At 52.3% G+C, this 24,466-nt stretch overlaps 2 protein-coding genes and 1 non-coding gene across 12 annotated transcripts in view; all 3 read left to right on the forward strand.

The window, feature by feature from the left end:
- Positions 1-12,792, forward strand: part of PUM1 (pumilio RNA binding family member 1) — a 76,981-nt gene extending 64,189 nt beyond the window's left edge. For 6 of the 10 annotated variants that reach the window (XM_067311597.1, XM_067311603.1, XM_067311600.1 and 3 more), the window contains 8 exons: positions 121-388; positions 965-1,094; positions 2,033-2,167; positions 3,618-3,755; positions 5,456-5,581; positions 6,575-6,696; positions 8,156-8,348; positions 10,950-12,792. In XM_067311597.1, coding sequence (XP_067167698.1) covers positions 121-388; positions 965-1,094; positions 2,033-2,167; positions 3,618-3,755; positions 5,456-5,581; positions 6,575-6,696; positions 8,156-8,348; positions 10,950-11,081 — 1,244 coding nt within the window. In that variant the 3' untranslated portion in view covers positions 11,082-12,792. Of the gene's footprint in view, positions 1-120; positions 389-964; positions 1,095-2,032; positions 2,168-3,617; positions 3,756-5,455; positions 5,582-6,574; positions 6,697-8,155; positions 8,349-10,949 lie in introns of those variants that run through there. The other 4 variants (XM_067311599.1, XM_067311602.1, XM_067311606.1 and 1 more) reach the window with 2 other exon arrangements.
- Positions 8,693-8,778, forward strand: LOC136994330 (small nucleolar RNA SNORD103/SNORD85). Its single transcript, XR_010886474.1, has one exon. It is a non-coding gene; the product is annotated as a small nucleolar RNA SNORD103/SNORD85 (small nucleolar RNA).
- Positions 12,793-18,591: 5,799 nt separating the features above from the next.
- The window catches only part of SDC3 (syndecan 3), a 33,961-nt gene continuing 28,086 nt past the window's right edge, over positions 18,592-24,466 (forward strand). Inside the window, exon 1 of the mRNA XM_067311428.1 lies at positions 18,592-18,884. Coding sequence (XP_067167529.1) covers positions 18,789-18,884 — 96 coding nt within the window. The 5' untranslated portion in view covers positions 18,592-18,788. The remainder of the gene's footprint in view (positions 18,885-24,466) is intronic.

Here is a 24,466-nt window from a genome sequence, read left to right on the forward strand (position 1 = left end):
TAAAAAAAGGAGTAATTTAGAAGTAAAATGGCCTGCACGGGTCGTGCACATCATTGTGTAAATTAATCCTCAACCCCTTTCCTTTATCGTTTGAAACGCTCTCGTTTTTCCGACTTGCAGGAGGGCTCACAAATGGGAGCGGCCGTTACATCTCTGCTGCTCCTGGAGCTGAAGCCAAGTACCGCAGCGCAAGCAGTGCCTCCAGCCTCTTCAGCCCCAGCAGTACGCTGTTCCCTTCATCTCGCTTGCGCTATGGGATGTCTGATGTTATGCCCTCTGGCCGAAGCAGGCTGCTGGAAGACTTTCGCAATAACCGGTACCCTAATTTACAGCTGAGGGAAATTGCTGGGCACATCATGGAGTTCTCCCAAGACCAGCATGGATCCAGGTGGGATTAAAAACCCTCGTACAGTGGGAAGCTTTTGAGACAGCTGCTCTTTGATTTAGCTTAGTTTGCAGTTCGTATCGCAAATCCTGAAGCAAAGAGGCAGAATGGAGAAAAGGAGGTGTGAGAAAGACATTAAGCCAAACTGTAGCACTCTGACCCTACTTTTTATAGACCATACGCTATCAAAATTTGTCCCCAAAAGTTTCCTCTCTGAAGAGCAACTTTCTTTCCTCATAATTCGCCTGCTAGTCCCACTGGCATAGCTTAACTCTTTTATTTTAAGAAGCTGTGTGGACGTGAGACCTTGCTGTATTCCTCTATTGAGATTTGCTTTGCTTGGAACGAGGAGATTTTGGGCTACTGACCAGTGACACAGCTGTAGACCTCATGACTCACCACCCAAGGTTTCAAATAGCTATGACACATGGGAACACCCAAACCTGTTTGCGGAGGAAACTATGTTTTAAGGAGGAGGTTTTGTAAGAACTCGGTGTATGAGGCTTTTGAATGGACTTGTGATAACAAATGTGGTGAGGGTGTATGTGCCAGTGGCATCACACCAACCCTATTTTTCAGGTTTATTCAGCTGAAACTGGAGCGTGCTACCCCAGCAGAACGTCAGCTCGTGTTCAACGAGATCCTCCAGGCAGCTTATCAATTGATGGTTGATGTATTTGGAAACTATGTCATCCAGAAGTTCTTTGAGGTAAGTCTTCATTCCTCAGGTGTCCACTGTCCTGAGGTATTGGGTTGGCTCGAATGAAACTCCTAATAAACCCTGCTGTTTGGCTGAAAGGATGGATATCTGACAACACCGATGGTCATCTTCTCCCCACATATGGCTGCACTGTCCCTGCTAGGGTAACTGAGGTGTGGGGCTTGTGAAAATTGTTCTGAAGAGCAAACCTTTGCCTTGAGATGCAAAAAGCGTAGGAATGGAAAGCAATATATCCAGGAGGTATAGATCCATGCAAAAGACTTCAATTCCTGTTTCTAAGGATGCTGTGCTGAACTGTCCGTACTCACCTATTTAGGAGCAAAACAAATTTTGCCAGCCAACAGCATCCATTGGAAGAAGCACGCCTTTTCACAAAAGGAGGCAAACTGGGATTCTGAGATATATTTATTTATTTAGGACTGCTGCAAATTCCAACCGAGTAGAGTACCCGTAGTTTCTCAAAATCTACAAATCAGTGTTGTCAGGTTCCTCCATTGCCGATTTTAGAGGTTCATGAGGAAAAATGGTTGAGTAGGCTCCCATTTCCCCTTCTGAAGAGCGGTCGGTTCCTTCTACACCAAGCTGTTGGTGATTCTTTTATCCAGTGATTTTTATAGCAACTGTGTCAAGGGTTTTACTGCGTTAGAGAACTGGTGCACATCACTCCAGTGGTTGCAACACCTTTGACTCTTCCCTTTTTTTTGCATGTATCAGGCATATCTGCCAAAACAGACATCTTGCTTGTGCCTGTTCAGATCCATTTAGGATTTTTTGTTTTGCTTTTTCAGTAGATACGGTACCGTGACTGGGCTGTTGAAGTCTCTCATTGAACACTTCAGCGTTGGGTGGCTTGGGAGGGCTGTTAGGACGCTTGGCCCCCCCGCGAGGGTTTTGTGCTTGTAGTGATTGGTTTTTCATCTTTCCAGTTTGGCAGCCTGGAGCAAAAATTAGCCTTGGCGGAACGTATCCGCGGGCACGTTCTGTCCCTGGCGTTGCAGATGTACGGGTGCAGGGTGATCCAGAAGGCCCTGGAGTTCATTCCCCCAGACCAGCAGGTAATTGTAAGTTTCAATTTTAACTTTCTTCTTGATGTTGAACGTTCCTCGCTGTTTGGTGCCATGAACTGCAAGCTCTTGTTCCTCTTTATATTGTTTGTGGCTGGTTTTCCATTGATTTGGTTTATGGTATGTTTTTTTTTTTTTATGTTTAATGTGCATGACAAGTACATGATGCTGTTTGCAAGATCTCATTGTCATCGTGTGGTTCCACTTAATGATGTTGGTTCTCCGTTGATTCCCCGACATCAGATTACGTGGTTTGGCTGGTGGGGAAACTGGTAGTGAATTAGAAGATGGTGATGATGATGATGATTTTAATTCCTTTAAGTAAGCAGTTGCAGAGTTTTGCCTTCAGTATTCTCCAAGATGTGACTGCTTGGGTATATGGGTCAGTATTCTCCTTCCAACAGTCAGACATATGAGCAGCTCCCAGCTCCTGTCAAGCCAGGCCAGGTGTTGGATCCATGCGGGAAATAACCCGAATTCGACTTGAAGCTCATTAATAAAGCAGTTCCTCTAGGATTTCCTTAACAGGGAATTGAGATGAAAAATCTGCTCTGCACACCAGCTAGCAAAAGTGTTAGGAATCATAATACAAGAATCTCAAATTAGGTTATAGAATTGAAAAAGATGAAACGGGCTTTAGCAATGCGCGTTCCCTTTGGGTCGAGCCTGAGCTAAGCTATTGCCTTAGCACAGCCCTGTGTTTCAACAGTGGCAAGTCACGGCCCAAACCGTGGCGCTGCTGGTCTGGGTATTTAGTAACGTGTCCTTCCAGAATGGTATTTTGGGGTACTCTGTGCTCTTAAAATACCTGTTTATTTTGGATTGGATGCAAAACTGAAGCCTTCCGATTTTGTAGTGTTGCTGAATAATCAAGATTCTTCAATTCTGCCTTTCCCAGTTGTGAAGGTTTTAACCTGCCTGTGTGTTACACTAATCGTATGTAAATCTCATTAACTTTGCTTCCTTAATTATCATGCAAAATTGCCTTACCTTCTTCAATTGCTAGCAAGTTCTTATCCCAGTGGTGACTCCATTTCAGTGATGTATGAGTCAAAAAATAAAAATAGTAGTTTGAAGTTTGGATATTTTAGATTTTCTTTCTTTTTGAGAGGGAGAGTGAGGGCTGCGCCCTGAGGTTAAATGCGTTGTGCATTGCTAAGAATTCAATACTTACCTTTAAGAGGATGCTCATGTTTGAGATGAGCCTTCCATCTTCACTTAATAATAGCATTTTTCTGGGTGCTTTCTGTAGCACAGCAGGCTTCGTAGTGCAATCTCGACACTCAACCACTGGACCACTTCCACTGGGATTACTAAAATACATCCGGGCATCCTTCCTACCTTTCATGTTCTTTGTCGTGATTAGCAGCGAATGTTTGGCACGGACGTTTGTCAACTGTGAATCCTGGTGGTGCTTTCTGTTTGTCTTTCTCTCCCCCCCCAATAGAATGAGATGGTACGGGAGTTAGATGGCCACGTCCTGAAGTGTGTGAAAGACCAGAACGGTAATCACGTGGTGCAGAAGTGTATTGAGTGCGTGCAGCCTCAGTCCCTGCAGTTTATCATTGATGCATTTAAGGGACAGGTAAGTTCTTAAGCTATTGACTCATTATTTGTATTCTTAAATGTTGCTTTGAATAGCGCTTTAGTAGCCATAACTCATTCATAACTTTGGAGTTCTAAATTTTCGCAAGCACGAGTTGAAAGATTTGGGCAAAAATGGGAGCCTGGAAACTCTTTGGTCATGGCTCTGTTGCAGTTCTCGTGCGGGTGTAGTACAGTAAAGCAGCCTGACAGAAAATCTGTTTTCCTGCCACATCTAATATTTTTGACTGATGGGGAGGGGCTGGAAACGAGTCTCTTGTTCATCCGTCTTCCCAGTAAAGGCGGTGAGCAGAGTTTTGGGATGGGTAGAGTAAATTTTCATTATGATACTTTTTGTGAGGGTGGTTTAGAAGACTTATTTCCCAAGGGTCCCAAACCGAGGGAAAAAACACGAGTTTCATCTAGGAAAGGGCAGTTACTTGTGCTTCATTCTCACTTTTTTTTTTTTTTTAATTATCCTCTCACAAACTGATGTCTTGGATATTGATTTAATTGTGTAGCCGCCTTTATTCTTGTTGTAGTTGGCCTGTCTTCCATTACAGAAGAACTGTTTTGGGTGTTTCCAGCTTCACCTTAATCGGCTTTGGAGGAGGGCTTTGAAGCATTGAGGGTTTTGCCGCAGAGGTGCCAGGAGGGCCTGGGGTGGTTAGAGCAGGAACGAGGAGGCTTTATGAGTTTGGCCGCTCCTGGAACAGCTGTGAAAGTGTGGACTTGCTGGGTTGTGTCAAAACAAGCAGGATCCTAGCTGGAAACTTGCTCAGCAAATTGCTGGTTGGAGTTTGGCTGTGGGACCATCCGTGAGGGAGTCGGGCAAGGCAGCGGTTCAGCTGGGAACTTGGTTGATGGCCTTGACATTTATCTTTGCTCCCAGTTGCACCTGAACTTTCATAGGAAGGATGAAACTAGCCACCCAAAGAGTGTTTTTCTGCAGTTAGTTGCACGCGAAGTCCTGTTTTCCTGCACGTTTAATTCAAAACAGTCATTAAAAATTTTAGACTGTCATTTAGCTTCGGTGCTTGAGTTTGCTATTTTTGTTTATTTTAAGCAACCAAATAGGACTTTTTGCTTTAGGTGGTAAACTGCACAGTAATAACAGGAACACGACGCCTTGCTCATTTACCGACAGATTTGATTTTACCCTTTGGAGAAGAGAAAGAAGGTTCTCTGTTTTCACTTCCCTAACCTCGGTGAAAGCTTTTAAATCCAAATAGTTGAGGAGAATCCCTTGTTGAACATATATTTCTTTTTAACCGTTGTGTTTCATGCTATTTCTTGAGTAGCTTTAACTACACAACTGGCAAACAGTATGTGGGATTTATACTTCTGAAACAGTGTTTTAACACAGCTTCTAATAATGCTCGGCTCTTCCGATGTTCTTATTAATCGAGTCACGTTACCGTTTGTTTTCCTGTTTTATGAATGGAGGAGCTGAAGCACAGATAGGGACGTGATGTGCCTGCGATCACCCAGCGCTCCTGTGGCAGAGAGGAGCAGATGTTTCCGTTTCAGTTTATGCTGTCTAGAGCCGCAGTGCTGCGAGCAAAGAGTTCTGGGCTTGGCATTACCTCCCGTGCCCGAGAAATATCGCCATGTGTTCGGTTAATTCGAAAAGGTTACTGGGATTCGCAGAGACTAACAGATGCTTCGCTGCCTGTGCTTGCCTGTCTTTGTTGAACGCAGGTTTTTGCGTTGTCTACCCATCCGTATGGCTGTCGCGTGATTCAGAGGATCCTAGAGCACTGTCTTCCTGAGCAGACTCTTCCCATCTTGGAGGAGCTTCACCAACACACCGAGCAGCTTGTTCAGGTAAGAGCGGGGAGGAGGAGTGCGGTTGCTGTGAGGTGTTTCTTGGTTACTGCTTTGCATCAGGAAGGCTCCCCGCAGCCTAACGGGGACCCCAGCTATGGGGCTGCTGGGCTCGTGTGAACATGGGAGCTCAGTTTCTGAGGAAGAATGGGAAGGAACATGGCAGACAAAAAATACGTGGTCAGTAATAGTTTTGGCTACGTCCAGAAGGCATCAAAGTCATGGTTACTTCCCTTATGAAAAGTATCTAAGTATCGAGTGGGTACGTGTCCAAATGCTTCACTCCAGAAGCTGCAGTGCAAGCAGGATTCTAAGGGATTTGATGCAAAGAGGTGATTACTTTTAGGAAAAAGAAAGTGCTTAGTAATTGGGGTTCTTAAAAATGTATTGTTTTTATGCGTACCTCCTTCCTGCCTGCCTTCCCTCTTCTTTGCAGTCCTTCTGAAAACTTGTGTTTCTAGGATTCTGCTGTTCGGGCACGATGAATATAATACCAGGTGAACCCTGTCCTGTATACTCATGTGTTAAGCACATGGAAAGTGAGAAGAGGTTGGGCATGAAAATGCTTTTGGTATTATGAAGTGAAAAAATATACATCTTGTGGTCTAAATATCTGCATATTTGGAATATGAACATGCATATGGACAATCTCCCATAGCTAGAACTGTGCCTTAGCCCTCTGCTATGTGTTTTGTTATTTTAGACCTTGGAGAAACCAAAGAAACTTGAAATAAGCAGTGTATTGACATTGAATGTTCAAGCACATTGTTTTGAGTTTTGTATTTGGTACAAAGCTGTAGTATTTTGCCTCCTGGTAGAATTCTAGAATGCACATTTTTGTAGAAGTAGAAAGTATTTACATGATTTAAGCAGTAGATATTTTAATTAGTGTCTAGTCTAAGTTTGTAAGTCTTGATGCACATTGGGAACTAGTTTGATACTAATGGTTCCTGTCCACATTTTGTCACACACTTCTGCTGTCTCTCAAAACAGGATCAGTATGGGAACTATGTTATCCAGCATGTACTAGAACATGGTCGGCCTGAGGATAAGAGCAAGATTGTAGCAGAAATTAGAGGCAACGTGCTCGTGTTGAGTCAACATAAATTTGCTAGGTATGAATTTGTTCCTTAAAGTCTCCACGCCCTGTGGGAGCATGGACACATGCTAGCGTTGCAGAAGAGTTTAGGGGTGGGGTTGTAGGTAGGTGAAAGGAGGTGACAGTATAACTCTTTATTTAACAGCAGGATGCTATTTATAACTGCTTAAAAACTGAGATGAGTGACTGGCAAAGGTAAGTTTTCCTTGTAATGAAGAAGGGTGAAAATGTCAAAGAGTAGTTCTAATCCAAATTCCTGAACTTGACCAAGAGTTATTTTCCAAGTGGAGGCTATCCCTTGGATAACAACATGCTGTAGAGCATTTCACCAGCTCTAGAAGGCCGTGTCAAGCCAGAGGGAAGCTTGAGAAATGAATGTAGTAACAATTCTTCTTCATTCCATTTTTCATAGAGGAATCTGCACTTTCCAAATGCTAAGTCTTGCAGTCCTTTTTGAGATAAATGTATAATGACAACCCGTTAGGGAAGCTGGAACAGTCTGAGGTTGTTACTCCAGATGCTACAGAGCTAGATATGGCTAGAAGTAAAATCCGGGTACCTTAATGGGTAGAGAGGAAGAAAAAATTAAGTAATACTTCTCACATTTCTAAATTCCTTTTGTGTACGTTTCTAGTCACTTGAATATGTAGGCTGAGCTCTTTAAAAGCTAAATATTCCCCCCTTCTTGCGAATGGTAAAAGAGGGCTTTTGAATACTTACAGATGCAAGCGAAGTGCAGCACGAACAAGAACTGGAAGAATGTGGTCCTAATGCTGTTATTTTGGATTCTTCCTCCCTGACTGGTCTTGCTCTTTGTTTTAACCTTCTTTCCAGATGGAGTGTTAATTAGTGTAGGATGTCCCCTGAGCCGAGTGCTAGTTGTGGCAAATCGCTTGGTGATTTTTATGATTCAGTCAGGGGTGCAGAAGATCAGGCTGGCAAAACTCTCCTTCCTCTTTCACGTATCCTATTTAACTTGGATCTCCAGAGAGCAGAGACTAGTGATCTCATGTGTTCAGGAATTTTGGAAGTTCTTTGCCTTTGCTAAGCGCTTCTGTTCCTGAATTGCGTTTCCCTGTTGTTCTAACCTTGGACCTCCATTCCCATTGAGCTCCTGTACTGAGAAAAGCCAAACCAAGAGCAGCTCGTATGCTTCTGCGGTGGGCATGGTGTGAGAACAGACATTGCTCTGCAGTACGGTGTCACTATAGAAATGCACAAATAAATTTGGGTGAAATAAAACCTGAACTGATCCAAATTCCCCCTCAAATCCCTGATCTGAAAATGTGCGCTGCGTGTATGTCCATGGTCCTTGGACTGCTCTTCTGTTTCGCACTGCTGAATGTCCATGCCAGCACATATGTCATTCCCAAATGGTCTGCCCTTGTTAGAAACATAAGGAGAGCGACTTGGGCTTGAACGAAAAGCTCGCTAGGACTGTTGTATGCTCACAGGTTGTCCTTTTATTTTTACAGCAACGTTGTGGAGAAATGCGTTACTCATGCCTCCCGTACGGAGCGTGCCATGTTGATCGATGAGGTGTGCACTATGAATGATGGCCCTCACAGTGCCTTATACACCATGATGAAAGATCAGTACGCCAACTACGTGGTACAGAAGATGATCGATGTGGCAGAACCAGCTCAGCGGAAGATTGTCATGCACAAGGTAAGCAGCTGCTGCGAGTTGATAAGGATATGGGGCTTGTGCTTTAAAAAGCGTTGTTGCCACACTGGTTGGGGAGAGAAACCAAGGCCGAGAGAACTGGCCTCGCTGTTAGAAGTTCCTAGCAACGGAGTTATTTCAAAATTGCAGGAAAGCAGTAGCTGAAATATAAAAACGTGAAATAACGAGGTTCCATTTGCTCTTAAAATTAGTTGGTTGCTTCCAGCAATCTTTTCTGACCTAGTAACCTAGTTCTGTGCTCGTGGCACAGTGAACAATAAAATCGTGAAGATTTTTGGCTGTAGTAGCGCCATCGGTTTGGTGCCTTGCGAGGTGCCTTTCGAAGGTCTGGCAATGATGATGCACTTGCCCTCACTGAGAACGTTGTTCGCTAATGAGAGCTGTTTTCTGTACTCAGCAGAGCTGAGCCAGACTCTTGGAAACACCCGAAGCCCTAACGCAGAGCTGCTGGTTGCATTTCTGAGGGCAGGCAGCACTGCCTGTCACTTCATGGCCCAGCTTTACGGTCCTGTCCAAGTCAGGACAAGTCAGGTTAGCTGTTAGGGTACGTTATGTTGATGGGGCACGTACATTATTCCTAACAAACAGCATGAATGCAGTTGAAACAGTCCTCAGGCAGTGACGTTAATTCTATTTTAGGTTTAGGAATCGCTCAGAGAAGCTCTTTTAAACCAAAATCTGTATTAATCCCAAATAAATTATTACAAAAAATAATCAACAGGGTGTGCAAAGGGATAGATGCAGCTGAACTGTAGCAGAATGACCTGTAGCTTTGCTAATCTTTTGCTATATCTAGACCTATAGATGTATAAAATCTATACAAATGATCTTTGCTGACATGTTCTTGTTGCTGTCAAGCAAAGTCTTTTGAGTAAAATGCTAATTAGGTTATCAGTGGGGTTGTCAAAAATAGAACTAGGATGACAGCTAAATAAGTCTGGCTAAATATGATGATTTTAACTATGTTGTCAAGCTGAATGGAAGCCTGGGAAGATTGAGTGTGTTGACTGTTGCTTTTGGATTGTAAAAATTTGCTACGAGTACAAACAAGCAGTTTTTACTGCGTTATTGTTAACGACAGCACCTTTTATATTTTTTTAAAAAAAGTAATTAGCCATTCAGTTTGGTCCGTAAAAATTTTGTCTTGGGAATGAAGACAAAGAAAGAACGAACTGCTGGACCTGGCATACTTTTCTTTTCCCTAATCTCAAAGTAGCAGTCGGACCTTCTTGGGAACGGGATGTAGGCAGGGCCAAGGCATAAATTTATGACTTTTTTTTCGAGATGGATTCTTGAACAAGAACTGAGCGGCTGAGTGATGAAGTAGGATGAACTAGGGGTGGTTTTCCCGTGAGAGTTTTACGGTCAGTCCTGACATAGGCAAGTAATGATGATACATGTACCCCTGGAGCAGGGGAGGAGAAGGGAGTGCTGTACATTATGTTTGGGATACTTTCTCATCCTGTCTCCGGCTTCTACTTCAGAGTTAAAATTCTATCGTAATTGCATTATTGAAGGAACTTGCTCGCGGTGTGGGATATTTCTCATACAGTAATGAAAATGAATCGCCCTTATATCTCATACTTTCTGCAACTGTCCAGCAGAACTTTGGCACCATAGTGGTATTACTCCAGGTAAAACAGTAGGTTTTTTTTTTTTTAATGTGTGGCTACTCTTCCAATAAGCATGGCTTTACTCCTGTAACAGTAATTATAGCGGAGTTGAAAGCGACTTTTATTCTGAAACAGTGCGGCCACATGAAGCTCGCTTCCACAGACCTCATCTCTGTTTAGAAAAGCTACTTTAATTGTCAGGTTTAAAAATTAAACTGTTGCTTGGCTTTCCGGGTGCCTGTTTCAAATATACTACTGAAATTCACGTTGGGAACTCTTTCAGTCTTTAAAGTACAGCTTGGAAGGAGGTGAAAGACCCTGCTGTGAATGCACGGTGCTAGCGGGCGTGGGTTTTTTTCAGTGCTGCTCGAGTTCAGTAAAAGCCACTCAATCACAGAATGGTTGAGGTTGGAAGGCGCCTCTGGAGATCATCTAGTCCAACCCCTCCGCTCAGGCAGGGTCACCTACAGCACTCGACCGCACTTCTGGTGCTTTTTCCGCATTAGCTGTCGGCTCGTTTGCCCCAGAGGGTGTGCGGAGGAGAGGGCAGAGCATCGGTGCGCCCTTGGGAAGCTGGAGCACCAAGGGCTCGTGCCTTTACAGCCTCCTCCATTTGGACCAAGCCTTGTCATCACCCGCACCCTCGGATCAAACCGAATTGCTGACGCCAGTAAGTGGCTGAAGAAGGTGCCACCTGCTTGACCAGAAGTCCCTTTTGGTGTTAACCTAAAAATAACATCAGTGAGTTATGGGATGTTAATTTGATTCACAGTAATTGAGGTGATTTACAGCAAATGGCGCTTTAGTATCTCAAGCGTTTTCTGGTCTTCGCGTGTGATGCTGGTGGCCTCAACCTGAGTGGTGGCACCTTGACCGTGCAAGTACACCGAGCTCGCTCAGCGTTGATGCGACTGCGGTTCTGCTCGCCAAGCTTCAATTCCTCTTCCTTTCTTTTTCCCCCCTCTCTTAGATCCGGCCTCACATTGCCACCCTGCGCAAATACACCTACGGCAAACACATTTTGGCCAAGCTGGAGAAATACTACATGAAGAACGGGGTTGACCTAGGGCCCATTTGTGGACCACCGAATGGCATCATTTGAGACGGTGAACTGCAGAGAAACTCGCCGGCCGTCAGGCATTTACAACCAGCAACCGACAATATTCCAATATACAGTTAGAAAATGTTTTATGGTTGCTAAACTACTAAAAAAAAACAGAAAAAAGCCTTTGTAAATTTCTTTAATTTTATTATGCATAACATGTACTAATTATTTTTTTTAATTAACTAATTGCCCTGCTGTTTTACTGGTGTATAGAATACTTGTACATAGGTATCAAATGTACATGGAAGGCCACATTTTTGTTCACTGTTGTATCTATATTCCAAATGTGGAAACTTTCGGGGTGGTTGGTTTGAAGAAAAAAAAAAAACAACAAAAACCACGTTTTTAATTCATCTGCCTCGCAGGCAACTCTTTTTGCAAATACCTGGTTTTTCTCCTTTTAGTCAAAAGTCAGCAAGAAGCTTGAATTTTAGTTAAATGGCACAAAAGACGCATTGAACGCCGTTTATAAAATATAAAACCGAAAAAATTCAACTTGCTAAAGCTTCAGTTTAAAAAAAAAGATTAAGTTTTTGAAACTTTTTAATTGCTTTTTTTTTGTTTTTGTTTTTTTTTTTTTTTTGAGTATAACCATGCTAAAGGGAGGTAGCTTAGCGGTCGTTTTGGGAAGAAAAGACATACACACCCAGGAAGTTTTTAAAGCGAGGGGGTGGGGGGGGGCGGGTGTATTTGTTTACTGCCTACTCGGTTTGTTCTGTTAACATTGAAAGACGAAATTTGATTATTTAGCATGAGGAAAAAAAAAAATCCGACTCGGCTTTGGTCTTGCTTCTATAAATATATAGTGTATACTTGGTGTAGACTTTACATATATAAAAATTTGTAGTATTTTCTTGTTTTGATGTCTGATCTGTATCTATAATGTACCCTAGTAGTGGAACATACTTCTGACTGTACAATTGTACATTTGTAAACCTCTGTAATGTAAATGTGGAGAAGTTTGAATCGACATAAACCCGTTTTTTGGTAAGAAAAAAAAAAGAATTAGCAAAACCTGTGCATTTCAGTGTATATTCACACCTTTTATGGTCGTAGCATATAGTGTTGTATATTGTAAATTGTAATTTCAACCAGAAGTAAATTTTTTCTTTTGAAGGAAATGTTCTCTTTATACAGCCTAGTTAATGTTTAAAGGAAAAAAAAAAATGCTTGGTTTTATTTGTCACCTAGTTGAACGGTAGCGATCCTTTCTAAATGTTATACAAAATGATTCAGTTCAAAATAGTGTTTTTTTGAATCTTAAAAAAAAGTAATGTTTTGCTTATTTTGTGACAGTAAGAGGAAAAAGAAAAAAAAAAAAAAACCACAGTGCAAAAGTACAGAATCCCCCCTAGTTTTCCTTACAATCAGAGTCCCCCTTTCACCTTGTAAAGTGTGAATCGCCTTTCCCTTTTTTGTACAGAAGATGAACTGTATTTTGCATTTTGTCTACTTGTAAGTGAATGTAACATACTGTCAATTTTTCCTTGTTTGAATATAGAATTGTAACACTACACGGTGTACATTTACAGAGCCTTGTGTATATTTCCAATGAACTTTTTTGCAAGCACACTTGTAACCATATGTGTATAATTAACAAACCTGTGTATGCTTATGCCTGGGCGACTATTTTTTGTAACTCTTGTGTAGATTGTCTCTAAACAACGTGTGATCTTTATTTTGAAAAATACAGAACTTTGGAATCTGGCTCCCGTCGCTTTCTTTGGCAAGACGGGTCCCGCCGGGAAACCTGCTCCCTGCTTTTTTGGCCTCCTTTCTTTAGGAGCAGCCTCGCCGCATCGCACCACGCGTCCTGCTGTCCCGTTCGAAGATCTGCAGAGAAGTATAAAAGCGGAGCAACCGCGTATCGATACTTTGCGGTGTTGCTGTCCGTCTTCCTTGCGTCTGGGACCTACTGGCCTGCAGATGCTACGTGCTTAATAGCCCTTGGGCTTTTTGTTTCGTCCTTTGAGCTTGCCTAAACCTTTCTTGAGCCCATACAAACTTCAGGCACCCACACCATCTGTCCTGTGGCAGTAAGCTGGAGATGAACAACGTGCGAGAAGTACCACCGCCTGCTCGTAAAGTGTCTCCTGCTCGTTTTAAGTACTGCGGCTCTTGCCGAGAGAGGCGGTGAATCATTTTCCCTGGTTACCTTTCGTGCGCTGCTCATGGTTTCCTGCGCTTCCCTCTTCCTCTGCTTGTGCCCTTTTTGCAGTCTGGGATTCTCAGTCGGTTGAACTGATTGCTGTACGGAAGCTGTTCATATCTCTTCCACTTCTTCAGGTTTTGGGATGGGGGGAGAAAGGGTCACGGCAGCGGACTTGGAGCTGCACCCTGCATTCAGGGTGTGGATGCATCAGGGTTTAGAGGGGCTTGATGATGCTTTCTGGGCGTTGAGAATTACTATAAAAGCAACAGAGAACATTGCTCTTCTGACTGCAGCTGAACATGGAGCTGAGGTTTCCATGGAAACTTTTGGGGGTCCCAAGATCTCGTTCCCGAGAGGTAACGTTCAGCCCGGAGCCCAGCTCCGGGTGCACGGTTAGGTCCTTCTTCTGCACCTGCAGTGCTTCACCCCCCTCTACACCAAGTTCATCCTCCAGCCACTGTCCAGTCGCTAAATGTTAGGAGGCTTGAATGCAACTTTGCCTTTGTGTTTATTCCCCTAATTGAGTGTGGCAAGGAAGCTTTGGCTCCTTGCTTTTCATTCCCGTTGCCAGACCTCTTCCAAACACATTGACCAGCCTGACCTTAACGCAGATGCCTGCAGGACTCTATTTGTGACCCCTGCTCAGGGGCAAGATGGGCCTCTTCTTCCTACCAGTTCTTCTTCGTTTACCAGTTGAAGGGATCTTCCCTGTTATTCTGTTGCAGTTCAAGGGCTTTTGGTTTTAAAGATGCGTTTCTGAAGAACATTATCGAAACCATTTTGGAAATCCAGGTAGCTCATGCCAATCTAAGCACTTGGGCGAAGACAGTGTTGTGTAATAAATTGATGGAGGGGGGGGAAAAACCTCACATTTTACAGGAAACCATTTTTTAGGTTAGTGCATTAAAACGTTTAGGATTTTGGAGCATAGCGGGGTGCTGCTTGTTTGCACGCAAAATGATTGTTTTTATACGACGATACTCCTAAAGATGCCAACTTTCACAGATTAGCCGTCACCCTAAAAAGCAGCTATGTCAAAATCCAAGTGCCTATGAAAAGTCCACTGTATTTGCTGAGATCTAAGGGCTTGTCTGTAAGGTTTTTTTACCCATGATCACACACCATCGCCTTCTGGTCTAGAGGGTCTCTGCTCTGGCGTGTGTGTCAGATTGCTGCTGCTTCCCGCGCTGCCGCTTTCTCCTTCACACCCATCGCCAGAAGACACCGTCCACGCGAACCAGCGGCGTTTTTAATCAGTTTTCACACCCGTTGTTGTTAAATTTATCTTGGAGAGCCGACTCGGGATTCCTGACGCCTTTTTTCCCCGGCTTTCCGGCAAGCCGGTGCGTCTGTGCTATAAGCACGGCGGTCGCGCCGAGCCGAGGCGCCTGCTGGAGTTCACGGCAGGGTTGGAGCAGCGCGCAGGTACCGTGGCCCCTGAGACTTCGCAGCTCTCGCAAGTGTTTTCAGAGCTGATTGCAGAAGTAGCACGTGGCCCCCAGCTGGTCTCAGAAAGGGGGAAAAAGGCTGAGGAGATGATGAAAAAGCTGGGTCAAAAAGCCTCCAGGTGAGGGGGTGGTCGCAGGTGGCACCTGAGCATGGACTTGCTTGGTGCTGCACCCATCCCACCTATTTCCAGCAGCTGTAGCTATCTGACACTTCATTTCAGCTGTGGTAGTTAAGCCTCTCAACTAAGCACCAGGATGGTATTGCTGTTGTCTGCAGATTTGGGGCAGAACATGATGAAAGCAATGTTGGTTTGTTTGTTTGTTTTTTAATTTAATTTTACTTATAATTGGAAATGTGTCTCAGGTGAGAGGTTTGAGAGTGGGTAGCTCTGCTAAGGACAGCTCTGATCTGCAGCCTGGGCCCAGGATCAGGGTTTTGTTTGTGGGCATGACATTCTCAGCCAAACATCTGCTCTCCCTGGTGTTATCCCCACCACTGTGATCCCTGGGGGTGTGAGGTCACTGATTCCCAAGTGTTTCCCAAATGCTTTTGACCTTGACCCTTCTCTCCAGGCCGTGGTTAAACCCTGCTGCCTGTGCACCCCTTCACCCAGAAGATCTGATCCCACAGGCAGGTGTGTGATCCACCACGCTGGCCATGATCTGTCGTCGGCTGCAATCTACCACGCTGACCATGGTCTACCGTTAGCCATGATCTACCATTAGCCGTGATCCACCATTAATCATGATCTGTCATTAGCTGCGATCTACCACTCTGGCCATGATCCATCATTACCCGTGGTCCACCACGCTAGCCATCATTAGCTATGATCCACTATGTTAGCCATGATCCATAAGTAGATATGATCCATGTGTCTGTCCTGACCTGATGGGTCAAGAGGACCTGCTGCCAGGGGGGCTGCAGGAGGGGTTGGAAAGGGCCCCGTAGTGGCTGGGCAGTGGCTCTCCTCTCCTGTGGACCCTCCAAGGGGGACACCAGTGGCTCGGGCAGGAAGGGCCCTGCTCCACACACCACTGCATGTCCTGCTCCTCGCATGCATCTCTGTCCATCCAGCCACAGTGAGGAGCTACCTCTTAGGTGGCCAAACCCAGGTGCCTCTCGCTGGGGACCTCCAGGGATTTCAGCCTTCTCGAACACGTTTCCAGGCTCAGTCCCAGGGATGAATCGAGCCCATTGCGTGCCCAGCGTGAGTCTGCTCCCTTTCCTGCTCCTCCGTGGGGCACTGCCCAGCTTGAGGGGGGACGATGGGGGTCACCGAGGCTTTGGCGAAGGGATGAAGGCCCTTGGGGAGCGGATGGATGCCACCAGCCCGGCTGGAGCTGCAGGGGTGGCCTCGGCCACAGCGGGGCGGTGCAGCCTCAGGAACGTGGCAGGGTCACGGTGCTCCTTGTCGTCACGGTCACATCGCCCAGGGTCCTGCCTGAGGCTGGGGACACCAGAGGGGGGACACCCAACCACGGCTGGGCGCTGCCGTGCACCTCTCGCAGGGGGACGTGGAGCTGCCAACACCGGCGTCACCCGTTACGTCCTTGCTGTCACCACGGGGGTCCTTCACCCCCATGAGCACGCAGCTCCCATCCTCCAGTGGGGACAAGGGACCGCGAGTGCTCGGGAGCAGATCCCGGAGCGGGACATCTCCTCTGCTCACCCCGGGCAGAGACCAGCGACCAGAGGGACCTTTTTTTTCTTTCCCCCTGTTAATTACCGTGCAATTAAAACGGAAGAAGTGACAGCGGTGCCCCGGAGGACAGGGCCCGGTTGCTGATCTGAGGACAGACGGAGCATTTCCTTACTTCACGTGACATTTGTTGGTGCAGAAGTGTCACTGACTCTGTGTGATGCATGGGGAAACTGAGGCAGCCCTGTAGCTTGTGTACAGCCACGTGGGGCAACAGCAAGTCTTAGGAAGAGCATCTGGGAGCTCTGCCACCCGCTCGCGATGTTTCGCACCCGAGTTTTTCCCAGATGACCCCCAAAAGATGATTTTTTTTGTGCAATTTGCCATTTGCTCTTGGTTGTTCCCTGGTGGCCTGGAAGATCCCAGCTGCAACACAGCCGTGGGCAGAGGATCGTTGATCACCACCCCGCGGCACCATCCCAGCTTGTTCCAGGCCGAGTGCAGCATTTCCGTAGCTCAGCTCCGTGCTGGACACCTGAAGACGGGGCTGGTCTACACGGGGGACTAAACCTTGGCCTGAAATGCAGCCCGAGAGCATCAGGCTCCACGTTGGCCCAGTCCTTGCAAGGCAGCAGCTCCCATGGACCTGGGACATGCTTGAGCCCCACCGGCTGCGTGTGCCAGCATGGGGATGCCACCCCGATGTGGACATCTGCCAATGCGGCCAGGACCCAGCACCATTTCCCAGGCCCGGACGCCCATCCCAACGTGAGGAACGGGGTCCAGCTGCTCATGGAAGAGGGTGACCATCACAGGGGTGCAAACCTCCCGCTCACATGTTGCCCACCACTCAGGGCTGCAGGCAAGACGGGGACCTTGGATGGAGCCCAAGGGAACCTGTGATGGCTCCAGCTCCCTTGGTTGGGGCTTTTTGCACAGTGATGTCCCCTGAGAACCTGTGAGCTGTCATCTCCCCGCCAAGCTCCAGCTCCCGCTGCCAAAGGGATGCGTCTCCGAACGGGGCTTCGGATGCGGACACAACGCCAGGCTTTGCCTTCAGCCGGCTTTTTCTTTTCTGTGATAATCCGAGCGTATTTTTAGGCGTTTCGCAGAAAGCGTGTGAAAGCCGTTAGAAGGAATTAGGTGTGTAAGAGAAACAACTCATTTATATCCCTTCCCTTCTGTTCCCAGCTTATCCCATAATTACCGCCTCCCGGACCCGTCGGGACCGAATTAACGTCTCCCATGGGTGCGAGGAGCCACCCCAGGCTGCCCAGCAGCGCGGGAACCTCGTGCCCAATCCCGCTGCCGAGGGGGACGGCTGTATCCGCTGTTACGCTCCGGTTCGAGCGGGGAAACTGAGGCACGGCGCTCTCCGGGCTGGGAATCCTGGCAGTCGGCTCTGCCCGAGGTTCCCCACGTGGCTCCGGGCAGCTTCCCGACGCCTTTTCCCCACGCGTAAATCAAAGCTGTCGCTCACTGTCGGCCACGTCCAAGAGGAAGGTCCTCCGGGCCCGGGGGGAGGCGAGGTGCCAGGGAACGGGGTGGGGGTGGGGGTGCCCCCATCTTTCCATAGGTGCCTCCTTCATCTGCCCCAGGTCCTTCTGCATCTACCCCGGGTCCCCCCCATCTGCCCCTGGGTTCCTGCCGTCTGCCCCGGGTCCCCCTGTCCCAGGTCCCCTTGTCCATTTGCCCCAGTTCCCCCCCCCCATCTGCCCCAGGTGCCTCCTTCGTCTGCCCCAGCCCTCCCTGTTTGCCCCCGGTCCCCTCTTATCTGCCCCTGGGTCCTCCCCCCACTTGCCCCTGTCCTATCCCATCTGCCCCAGGTGCCCCCCATCTTCCCCTAGGTCTCTCTTTCTGCCCCAGGTCCCTCTGCATCTACCCCGGCCCCCCCCATTTGCCCCTGGGTTCTTGCTATCTGCCCCAAGTCCCCCCTCCAACTGCCCCGGGTCCCTTCGTCCATTTGCCCCACGTCCCCCCCATCTATCTACCCCTGGGCCCCCCCCATTTGCCCCGGGTCCGTGTCCCCCCCCCCCCCACCGAGTCCCCGGCCGAGGGCGCCGCCGGGCGGCGGGCGCAGCCCTCGGTAGGGGGAGCGCGGCGGCCGCGGCCGGCTGCTTCCTCCCGCCTCCTCCTCCTCCTCCTCCTCCTCCTCCTCCTCCTGCTGCCGCCGCCGCCGCTGCTCCTCCCGCGGCGCACGGGGCGGGCCGGCAGCGGCCGCTTCCTGCGGGGGCCGGGCCCAGGCAGCCGGGGGAGGCACGGCCGCTCCGGCCAGCAGCGACACCGCCGCGCTCCGCCGCCGCCGCCGCCGCCGCCTCCCCGCCGCTTCCCGCGGGCGGCGGCAACAAAGGGCCCTTCCTCCCCCTCCTCCTCCTCCTCTTCCTCCTCCTCCTCCTCCGCCGCCGCCGCCGCCGCCCTCCCGCTCGCCGCCGCCGCCGCTCCGAGCCGTCCTTGCGGCAGGAAGATGCCCGCGGAGGTGTCGCCGCCGGCGCCCCGGGGGCTGCGGCGCCTCGCGGTGCTGCTGCTGCTGCTGCTGGGGCTGCGCGCCCGCGCCGCGCTGGTGAGCGGGCGAGGGGGCAACGGGAACGGGAATGGGAATGGGAACGGGAACGGGAACGGGGCCGCGCGGGGGGTCGGCACCGTGCGGGGCGTCGGGGCCGCACCGGGACCGGCACCGTGCAGCCGGTCGGGTTGCGTCGGGGTGAGACCCTCCCCGGGGACCGGCACCCTGCGGAGATGGGGGGGGGGTCAGGGCGGCCCCGTGCCCCGGGGACCCGCACCGCTCCCGGGACCGGCACCGTGCTGGGAGGGACCGGGCCTTGGGGCCAGCACCTCGCTCGCCGTTGACCCTTGGCACCCGGCTCTGGGACCCGGCACCCAGCTCCCGGGGGGGGGGGGCTTTGGCACCCGGCCCGCTGCCCTGCACCAGCCCCTCCATCCCCGGAGCCCCCGTCTGCCCCGAAAGCCGCAGCGGCAGCGCGGTGACTGTCCCCGCGGGGCGTCTCTGCCCCCCGGGCCGCTCCTCTCCGCCGCCTCTCCCCGAGCGGGAGCCGGTGGCGGAGCCGGGAGCGGGCGCCCAGCCGGGGCCGGGTCCCCTCCGCCGCCTGCCGGCGCCGGTGCCGCGGGGCGAGGCCGGGATGCCGGGAGCCCCGCCGGGATGCGCGGGGAGGGGGCTGCGGCTCGATGCCCTTTGAAGGTCATAGGGAAGCAGGGCTTGAAAATAACCCCGCGGGGGAGGGGAGAGAGAGGGAGAGGGGGGAAAAGCCTGCTCCTGGCCCGCTTTTCCCCCTTTTTGGTGGCCAAAGTAAGTTGCCGGTGTTTCGTTCCCGCGGGGGCTGCTGCAGCGCCCGGCTTTGCCCCAGCGTTTCCCAGCCCAGGGCTCTTCCCGGGAGGATTTTCCCCTGCCCGGCTCACGGGCGATGGTTTTGTCGCCGGCACGAGGACGGGCTCGACGCCGTGGCCGCTTCCAAAACCGCTTCTCCGTGCCCACAGCCCGCTTCCCAAAAACTCCCCGGAGCAGCCAGCCAGCTGCTTCCCGGCTCCTGCCCAGCGCCGCGTGCCCTGATGAAACGAGGCGGTCGCGGGAACGCCGAAGGGTGGCGGGTGGCGTCGTGGGGACATCGGCCAACGCTTTCCGCGAAGGCTCCTCGTGCGAGCGAGCGTAATTCCCGAGCGGAGCCATGCAGTGCTTTTCTTTCCCCCCCATCGGCCTCGGCTCGGGGCTCTCGCTCCCGGGAGCGATTCGGCACGGCAGGGCTGCGCTCTCCCCCCTCGCTTTCTCCTCTCCCTTTAAGAGCAAAACTCCCAGGGCCTGGCTGCTCGCCAGCACCTGACCGGGTGTATTAAATAACAGAAACCTCTTTCCCCGTCCTCCGGGGTTTCTGCTAACGTTTCCAGGCACCGCGGGCTCCGATCCTGCTTTTTCTCTCTGGCTCCGTAAATAAGACCCTGCCACCGGGCGCATTTGCCGGGCGGCGGGTGCGCACCAGCATCCGGCGGATATTCAGGGCATATTTCTGCGCTTTGGTGGTTGTTCGCCTCCGAAGGGATGGATGCGACCGTCGTGTTTTCCGAAGGGGCTTCCGGGGGGGTCTTGCAAATGCGACGTGGGATTTATCGGCCCCGTGTCCGCCGGCACCGTGGGGCGTCGAGCAGCGCTTCCTAAAGCCGGACGTCGCGGGCTGCCGTCCGGCGGCAGGGCCCGGCCGAGCTACGGCCTCGGCGCCTGCCGAGGACCACCCGTGCCAGCCGCTCCCCCAAAACGCTCCTCTCCCCTTCCTCCCCGCCGGAGGATTTTCCCTGCTGGAAGCAGCCATTTGCTGCCATTTGCCGAGGATAACGAGGCAGCAAGGGCAGCGTCTCGCCTTTGCCCGGGCCTCAGCAGATCGGAAAGTGCCAGTTCCGGACGGCGCATCCCGCCTGGGTGCCGCATCGATCCGTTGCGGGGCGTCGTGTGCATTGGGGACCCCCCCGAGGGTCCCCGGTTGTGCGGGTGCCGCCGGCGGGGGGAGGACGCTGCACCCGCGCTGCACCCTGCTCTTTGCGCCCGTCGCGCGGCGGTGGCGGTGGCACCCGTGGGGGGGGGGGGGGGACGCGTGGGTGGCCTCGCACAAAGCCGCAGTGTGCTGCCTCGCGGCGCTGGGCCGGCGGAGCCCTGGGGCACCCGAGGGTGCCGGCAGGCAGGCGGGGGGGGGCTCCCGGGGGTGCAACGGGCAGCGCTGGCATTGCTCCGTGGATGCAGCCTGTTGCACGGGTGCAGTTGAAGCCCGTTTCCTCCCTCCGCTTGTTCGCATGGCGGGGAAGAGTCGCCTTCGGGATGCAATTCCCGGCGGAGGGGCCCGTGTGCATCCCGGGAGCCGTGCGCCGTGTCCGGATTCCCATCTGCGCTTGCATGCCGTGGTGCTCGGCTGCCACCGTTTGGGGTGCAAAACTCCTTCGTCCCTGCGCATACAGCACCCAAATGCAGGATCCCGGTGCTCCGGGAGCCGCGCGCGGGCGAAAGCAGAGTTGGGAAGGGCGGCTCCATCCCAGCATCCGAGCAGGGTCCAACGAGGGTTTTGCCGGGCCCGAACAGCCCTTCGCAGCCGTGCAGGGGGTTGCTGATGCCCCGGTTCACCTCTGCGCCGGGGGAACGGCATTGCTCTTCCCAGATGGATGGGCTTTTCCTCGAAAAGCATCAGTAAAAAATGGGATTAATACAATTAACATCGGGGAGCGCCGCTAAATCACTCCCGTCGGCATCAATGTCACCCAGCTAAAGAGGGAGTTTGGGGCTCCGTGACGTGTCTCCCTATATCCCCCCCCTCTGGCTCCCTTTTGGAGGAGGAAGCGCCGGAGAAAGTGTTTCCAGAGCGTTTGCAAACGCTAACGAGTCTCCGGGGCCCAGCGGCTCCCTTTGATCTTGGGTCCTCTGCGCCCTGGGTGCTCGCTGGTCCAGCACCCATGGGGGGGGGGGGGGGCTCGGGCCAGGTCCCCTGAACCCTTCCGGGGGGAGCAGGAAGGGGATCTGCATCTCCGGCCCTGGGGCAGGGGAAAGGACGGGACTTGGTGTCCTTCCAGGATGCCCCGATGAATAAGCAGAGGCTTCGGCTTTGCCAAGGATCTGCCGCCGCGTCCCGGGGGGAAGCGATTCCCCCTTTCGGCGTGCGGGAGGACGCGGTTTGCTGCGCTGGCTTGAGGGTGCTCGGGCCACCGGGATGCTTCGTCTGTCCCCCCCCCCCGGTGCAACTCCCCCCTCCCGGTGCAACCACCCCCCCCAGTGCAACACCCTCCTGTGCAACCTCCCTGTGCCACCCCCCCCCCCAATGCAAACCCTGGTGCAACACCCCCCCCGTGCAACCACCCCCCCCCAGCAACACCTTCCTGTGCAATGCCCCCCCATGCGATCTCTCCGTGCAATCTCCCCGTGACGCCCCCCCCCCACCCATGCAACCCCCCCTGTGCAACCTCCCGCGTGCAACCGCCCCCTGGTGCAACTTCCGCCCGTGCAACACCCTCCCGTGCAACCCCCCCCCTGTGCAAAGCCCCCCCCCCCGTGTAACCCCCCTGTGCAGCCCCTGGTGCAACTCCTCCCCCGTGCAAACCCTGGTGCAATTCCCCCCCCCCCCGTGCGACACCCCCCTGTGCAACCTCCCTGTGCAATGCCCCCCCTCCCATGCAACCCCCCTGTGCAAACCCTGGTGCAACTTCCCCCCCCCCGTGCAACTCCCCCGTGCCACCCCCCACCATGCAACCCCCTGGTGCACCCCCCCCCGTGCAGCCCCCCCCCCGTGCAGCCCCCCCCCCGTGCAACTCCCCCCCGTGCAACTCCCCCCCGTGCAACCTCCCCCGTGCAACCTCCCCCGTGCAACCTCCCCCGTGCAACCCCTGCTGCAATACCCACCCCCCCGGGCAACGCCTCCCCCCCCACGCAACCCCCCCGTGCAGCCCCTGGTGCAAATCCCCCCCTGTGCATCCCCCCTGTGCTCCCCCCCCCCCCGGGCAACCGTCCCCATTCGACCCCCCCCCCGTGCACGGCGTTGCGCGGTGCCGCCCGGGGCTCTGCGGGGGGGCGGCCGCTCGCTGCCGCCGTTGGAGCGGGACGGGACGGGCAGGGAGGAGGCAGCGCCGGGAGGAGGCAGCGCCGGGAGCCGCTTCCCCTGGCCGAAACCGGAGGCGGCTGCAAGGATCCCAAAACAGGGACGAAACCGGAGCGGGAGGGATGCGACCCCGGCCCGAAGGGTGGTTTGGGGTTTTTATTTTTGTTTTTCTTCCTTTTTTTTGTTTTAATTTTGGCCAAGAAATTCTTCTTCGCCGCCGGGATGCCCCGTCCCTGCCAAGCCGCCGGCAGCTCCGTGCCGTCGTCCCCCGGCCGCCTCCCGCTCTCCCGCTCGGAGCACGAGGCTCCCGAGCCCCCGCCGAGCCCTGGCTCCGGCCCAGCGGGAAAACCCCCCCCCCCGGAGCTGCCAGGTGCTTGTCGACGAAGCGGGATGAGTTTGCGGAGGCCGCACTGCCGCAGAGAGGTTCCTGTTTTTGGAGCGGCGCTTGGAGCCGGAGCGTCCGGCACACGGAGTTGCTTAAATAATGCAGGGAAGAAACGTGCGGGTCGTCTCTGCCTGCATCCCGCATTCCTTGGCCCCTCCGACTCCGGTTGCTCCGGCTCTGGCTGCTCCAGCCCCTCTGACTCCAGCTGCTCCGGCTCCGGCAGCAGAAGCCACTGGCCGAGTCGAGAGGGAAGGGAGGAGGCGAAGCCTTTGCAGCCGCTGAAAATCGTCAGGGAAATGTCCATCCTGGTTAAAATAGCAAGAGCAATTAGGAAAGGGAAAAAAAAAACAAAAAGAAAAAGAGCAATTTGGGAAGGGAAAAAAAAAAATCCAACCCCAAACAGGTTTCGGGCGTTGTCCCGGCACGCTGCCCAAGTTTTTTCGGAGCGCTTCCCGTGCCCGGCCGGCAGCGCAGGCGCCCTTCTCTCCGTGCCGCCGCCTCTCCCTCTTTACCTTGCAAACCCCAAATCCCGGCTCTCCCTGTGGGCAAGAGGGCAAAAAGGGGCTTTGCCAGGATGCTCCGGCTCCCGTGGAGGCGGGAGAGGGCGATGCCTGGAAAGCCGTTTTTTTTCTGCAGCCAGAGGTCTGGCTGAAGCACGGGAAAATGCTTCCTTGAGGAAAGAGCCGGCCGTGAAGACGGGTTTCGTCTCGAAAACGGTGTTTCGAGCTAATATATAACAGTATCTCACCTTTTCTAATATGCATTTTTGCTAAATTGGTCCTGGCAAACGCGACGGCCCCCGCGCTCCTCTCCCTGTGCCGTTTTCCTGCTGCCGGCGAGCCGTCGGTGTCCGGATGCGCCGGGGCGTTTGCCCACCTGGAATTAAATTTGTGCCGCTTTAGTTTTCCCCCTCGTTCGAGAGCTTTTCGTTGGCTCGGGAAAGGAGCGGCAGGGCTCGAGGGAACGGGGAGCCGGGGTCCTGCTGGGACGTTTGGGTGCTGCTTCCATCCGGGAGGGGTTTTACTCCTCAGTCCTGCGGGATGAGTGTCCTGGGTGCTGGAGACCGTGGTGGCCTTGGGCAGCCTCGGGGACGTGGAGATGGAGCTCATTTTTCTCCTATTGGTGTATCCTGTTGGGTCAGGGAGCAGGAGACTGCCATCACCACGCAGGGACACTGGT

This window comes from Apteryx mantelli, chromosome 27 (assembly GCF_036417845.1).
Source record: "Apteryx mantelli isolate bAptMan1 chromosome 27, bAptMan1.hap1, whole genome shotgun sequence".
Classification (NCBI taxonomy): Eukaryota; Metazoa; Chordata; class Aves; order Apterygiformes; family Apterygidae; genus Apteryx; species Apteryx mantelli.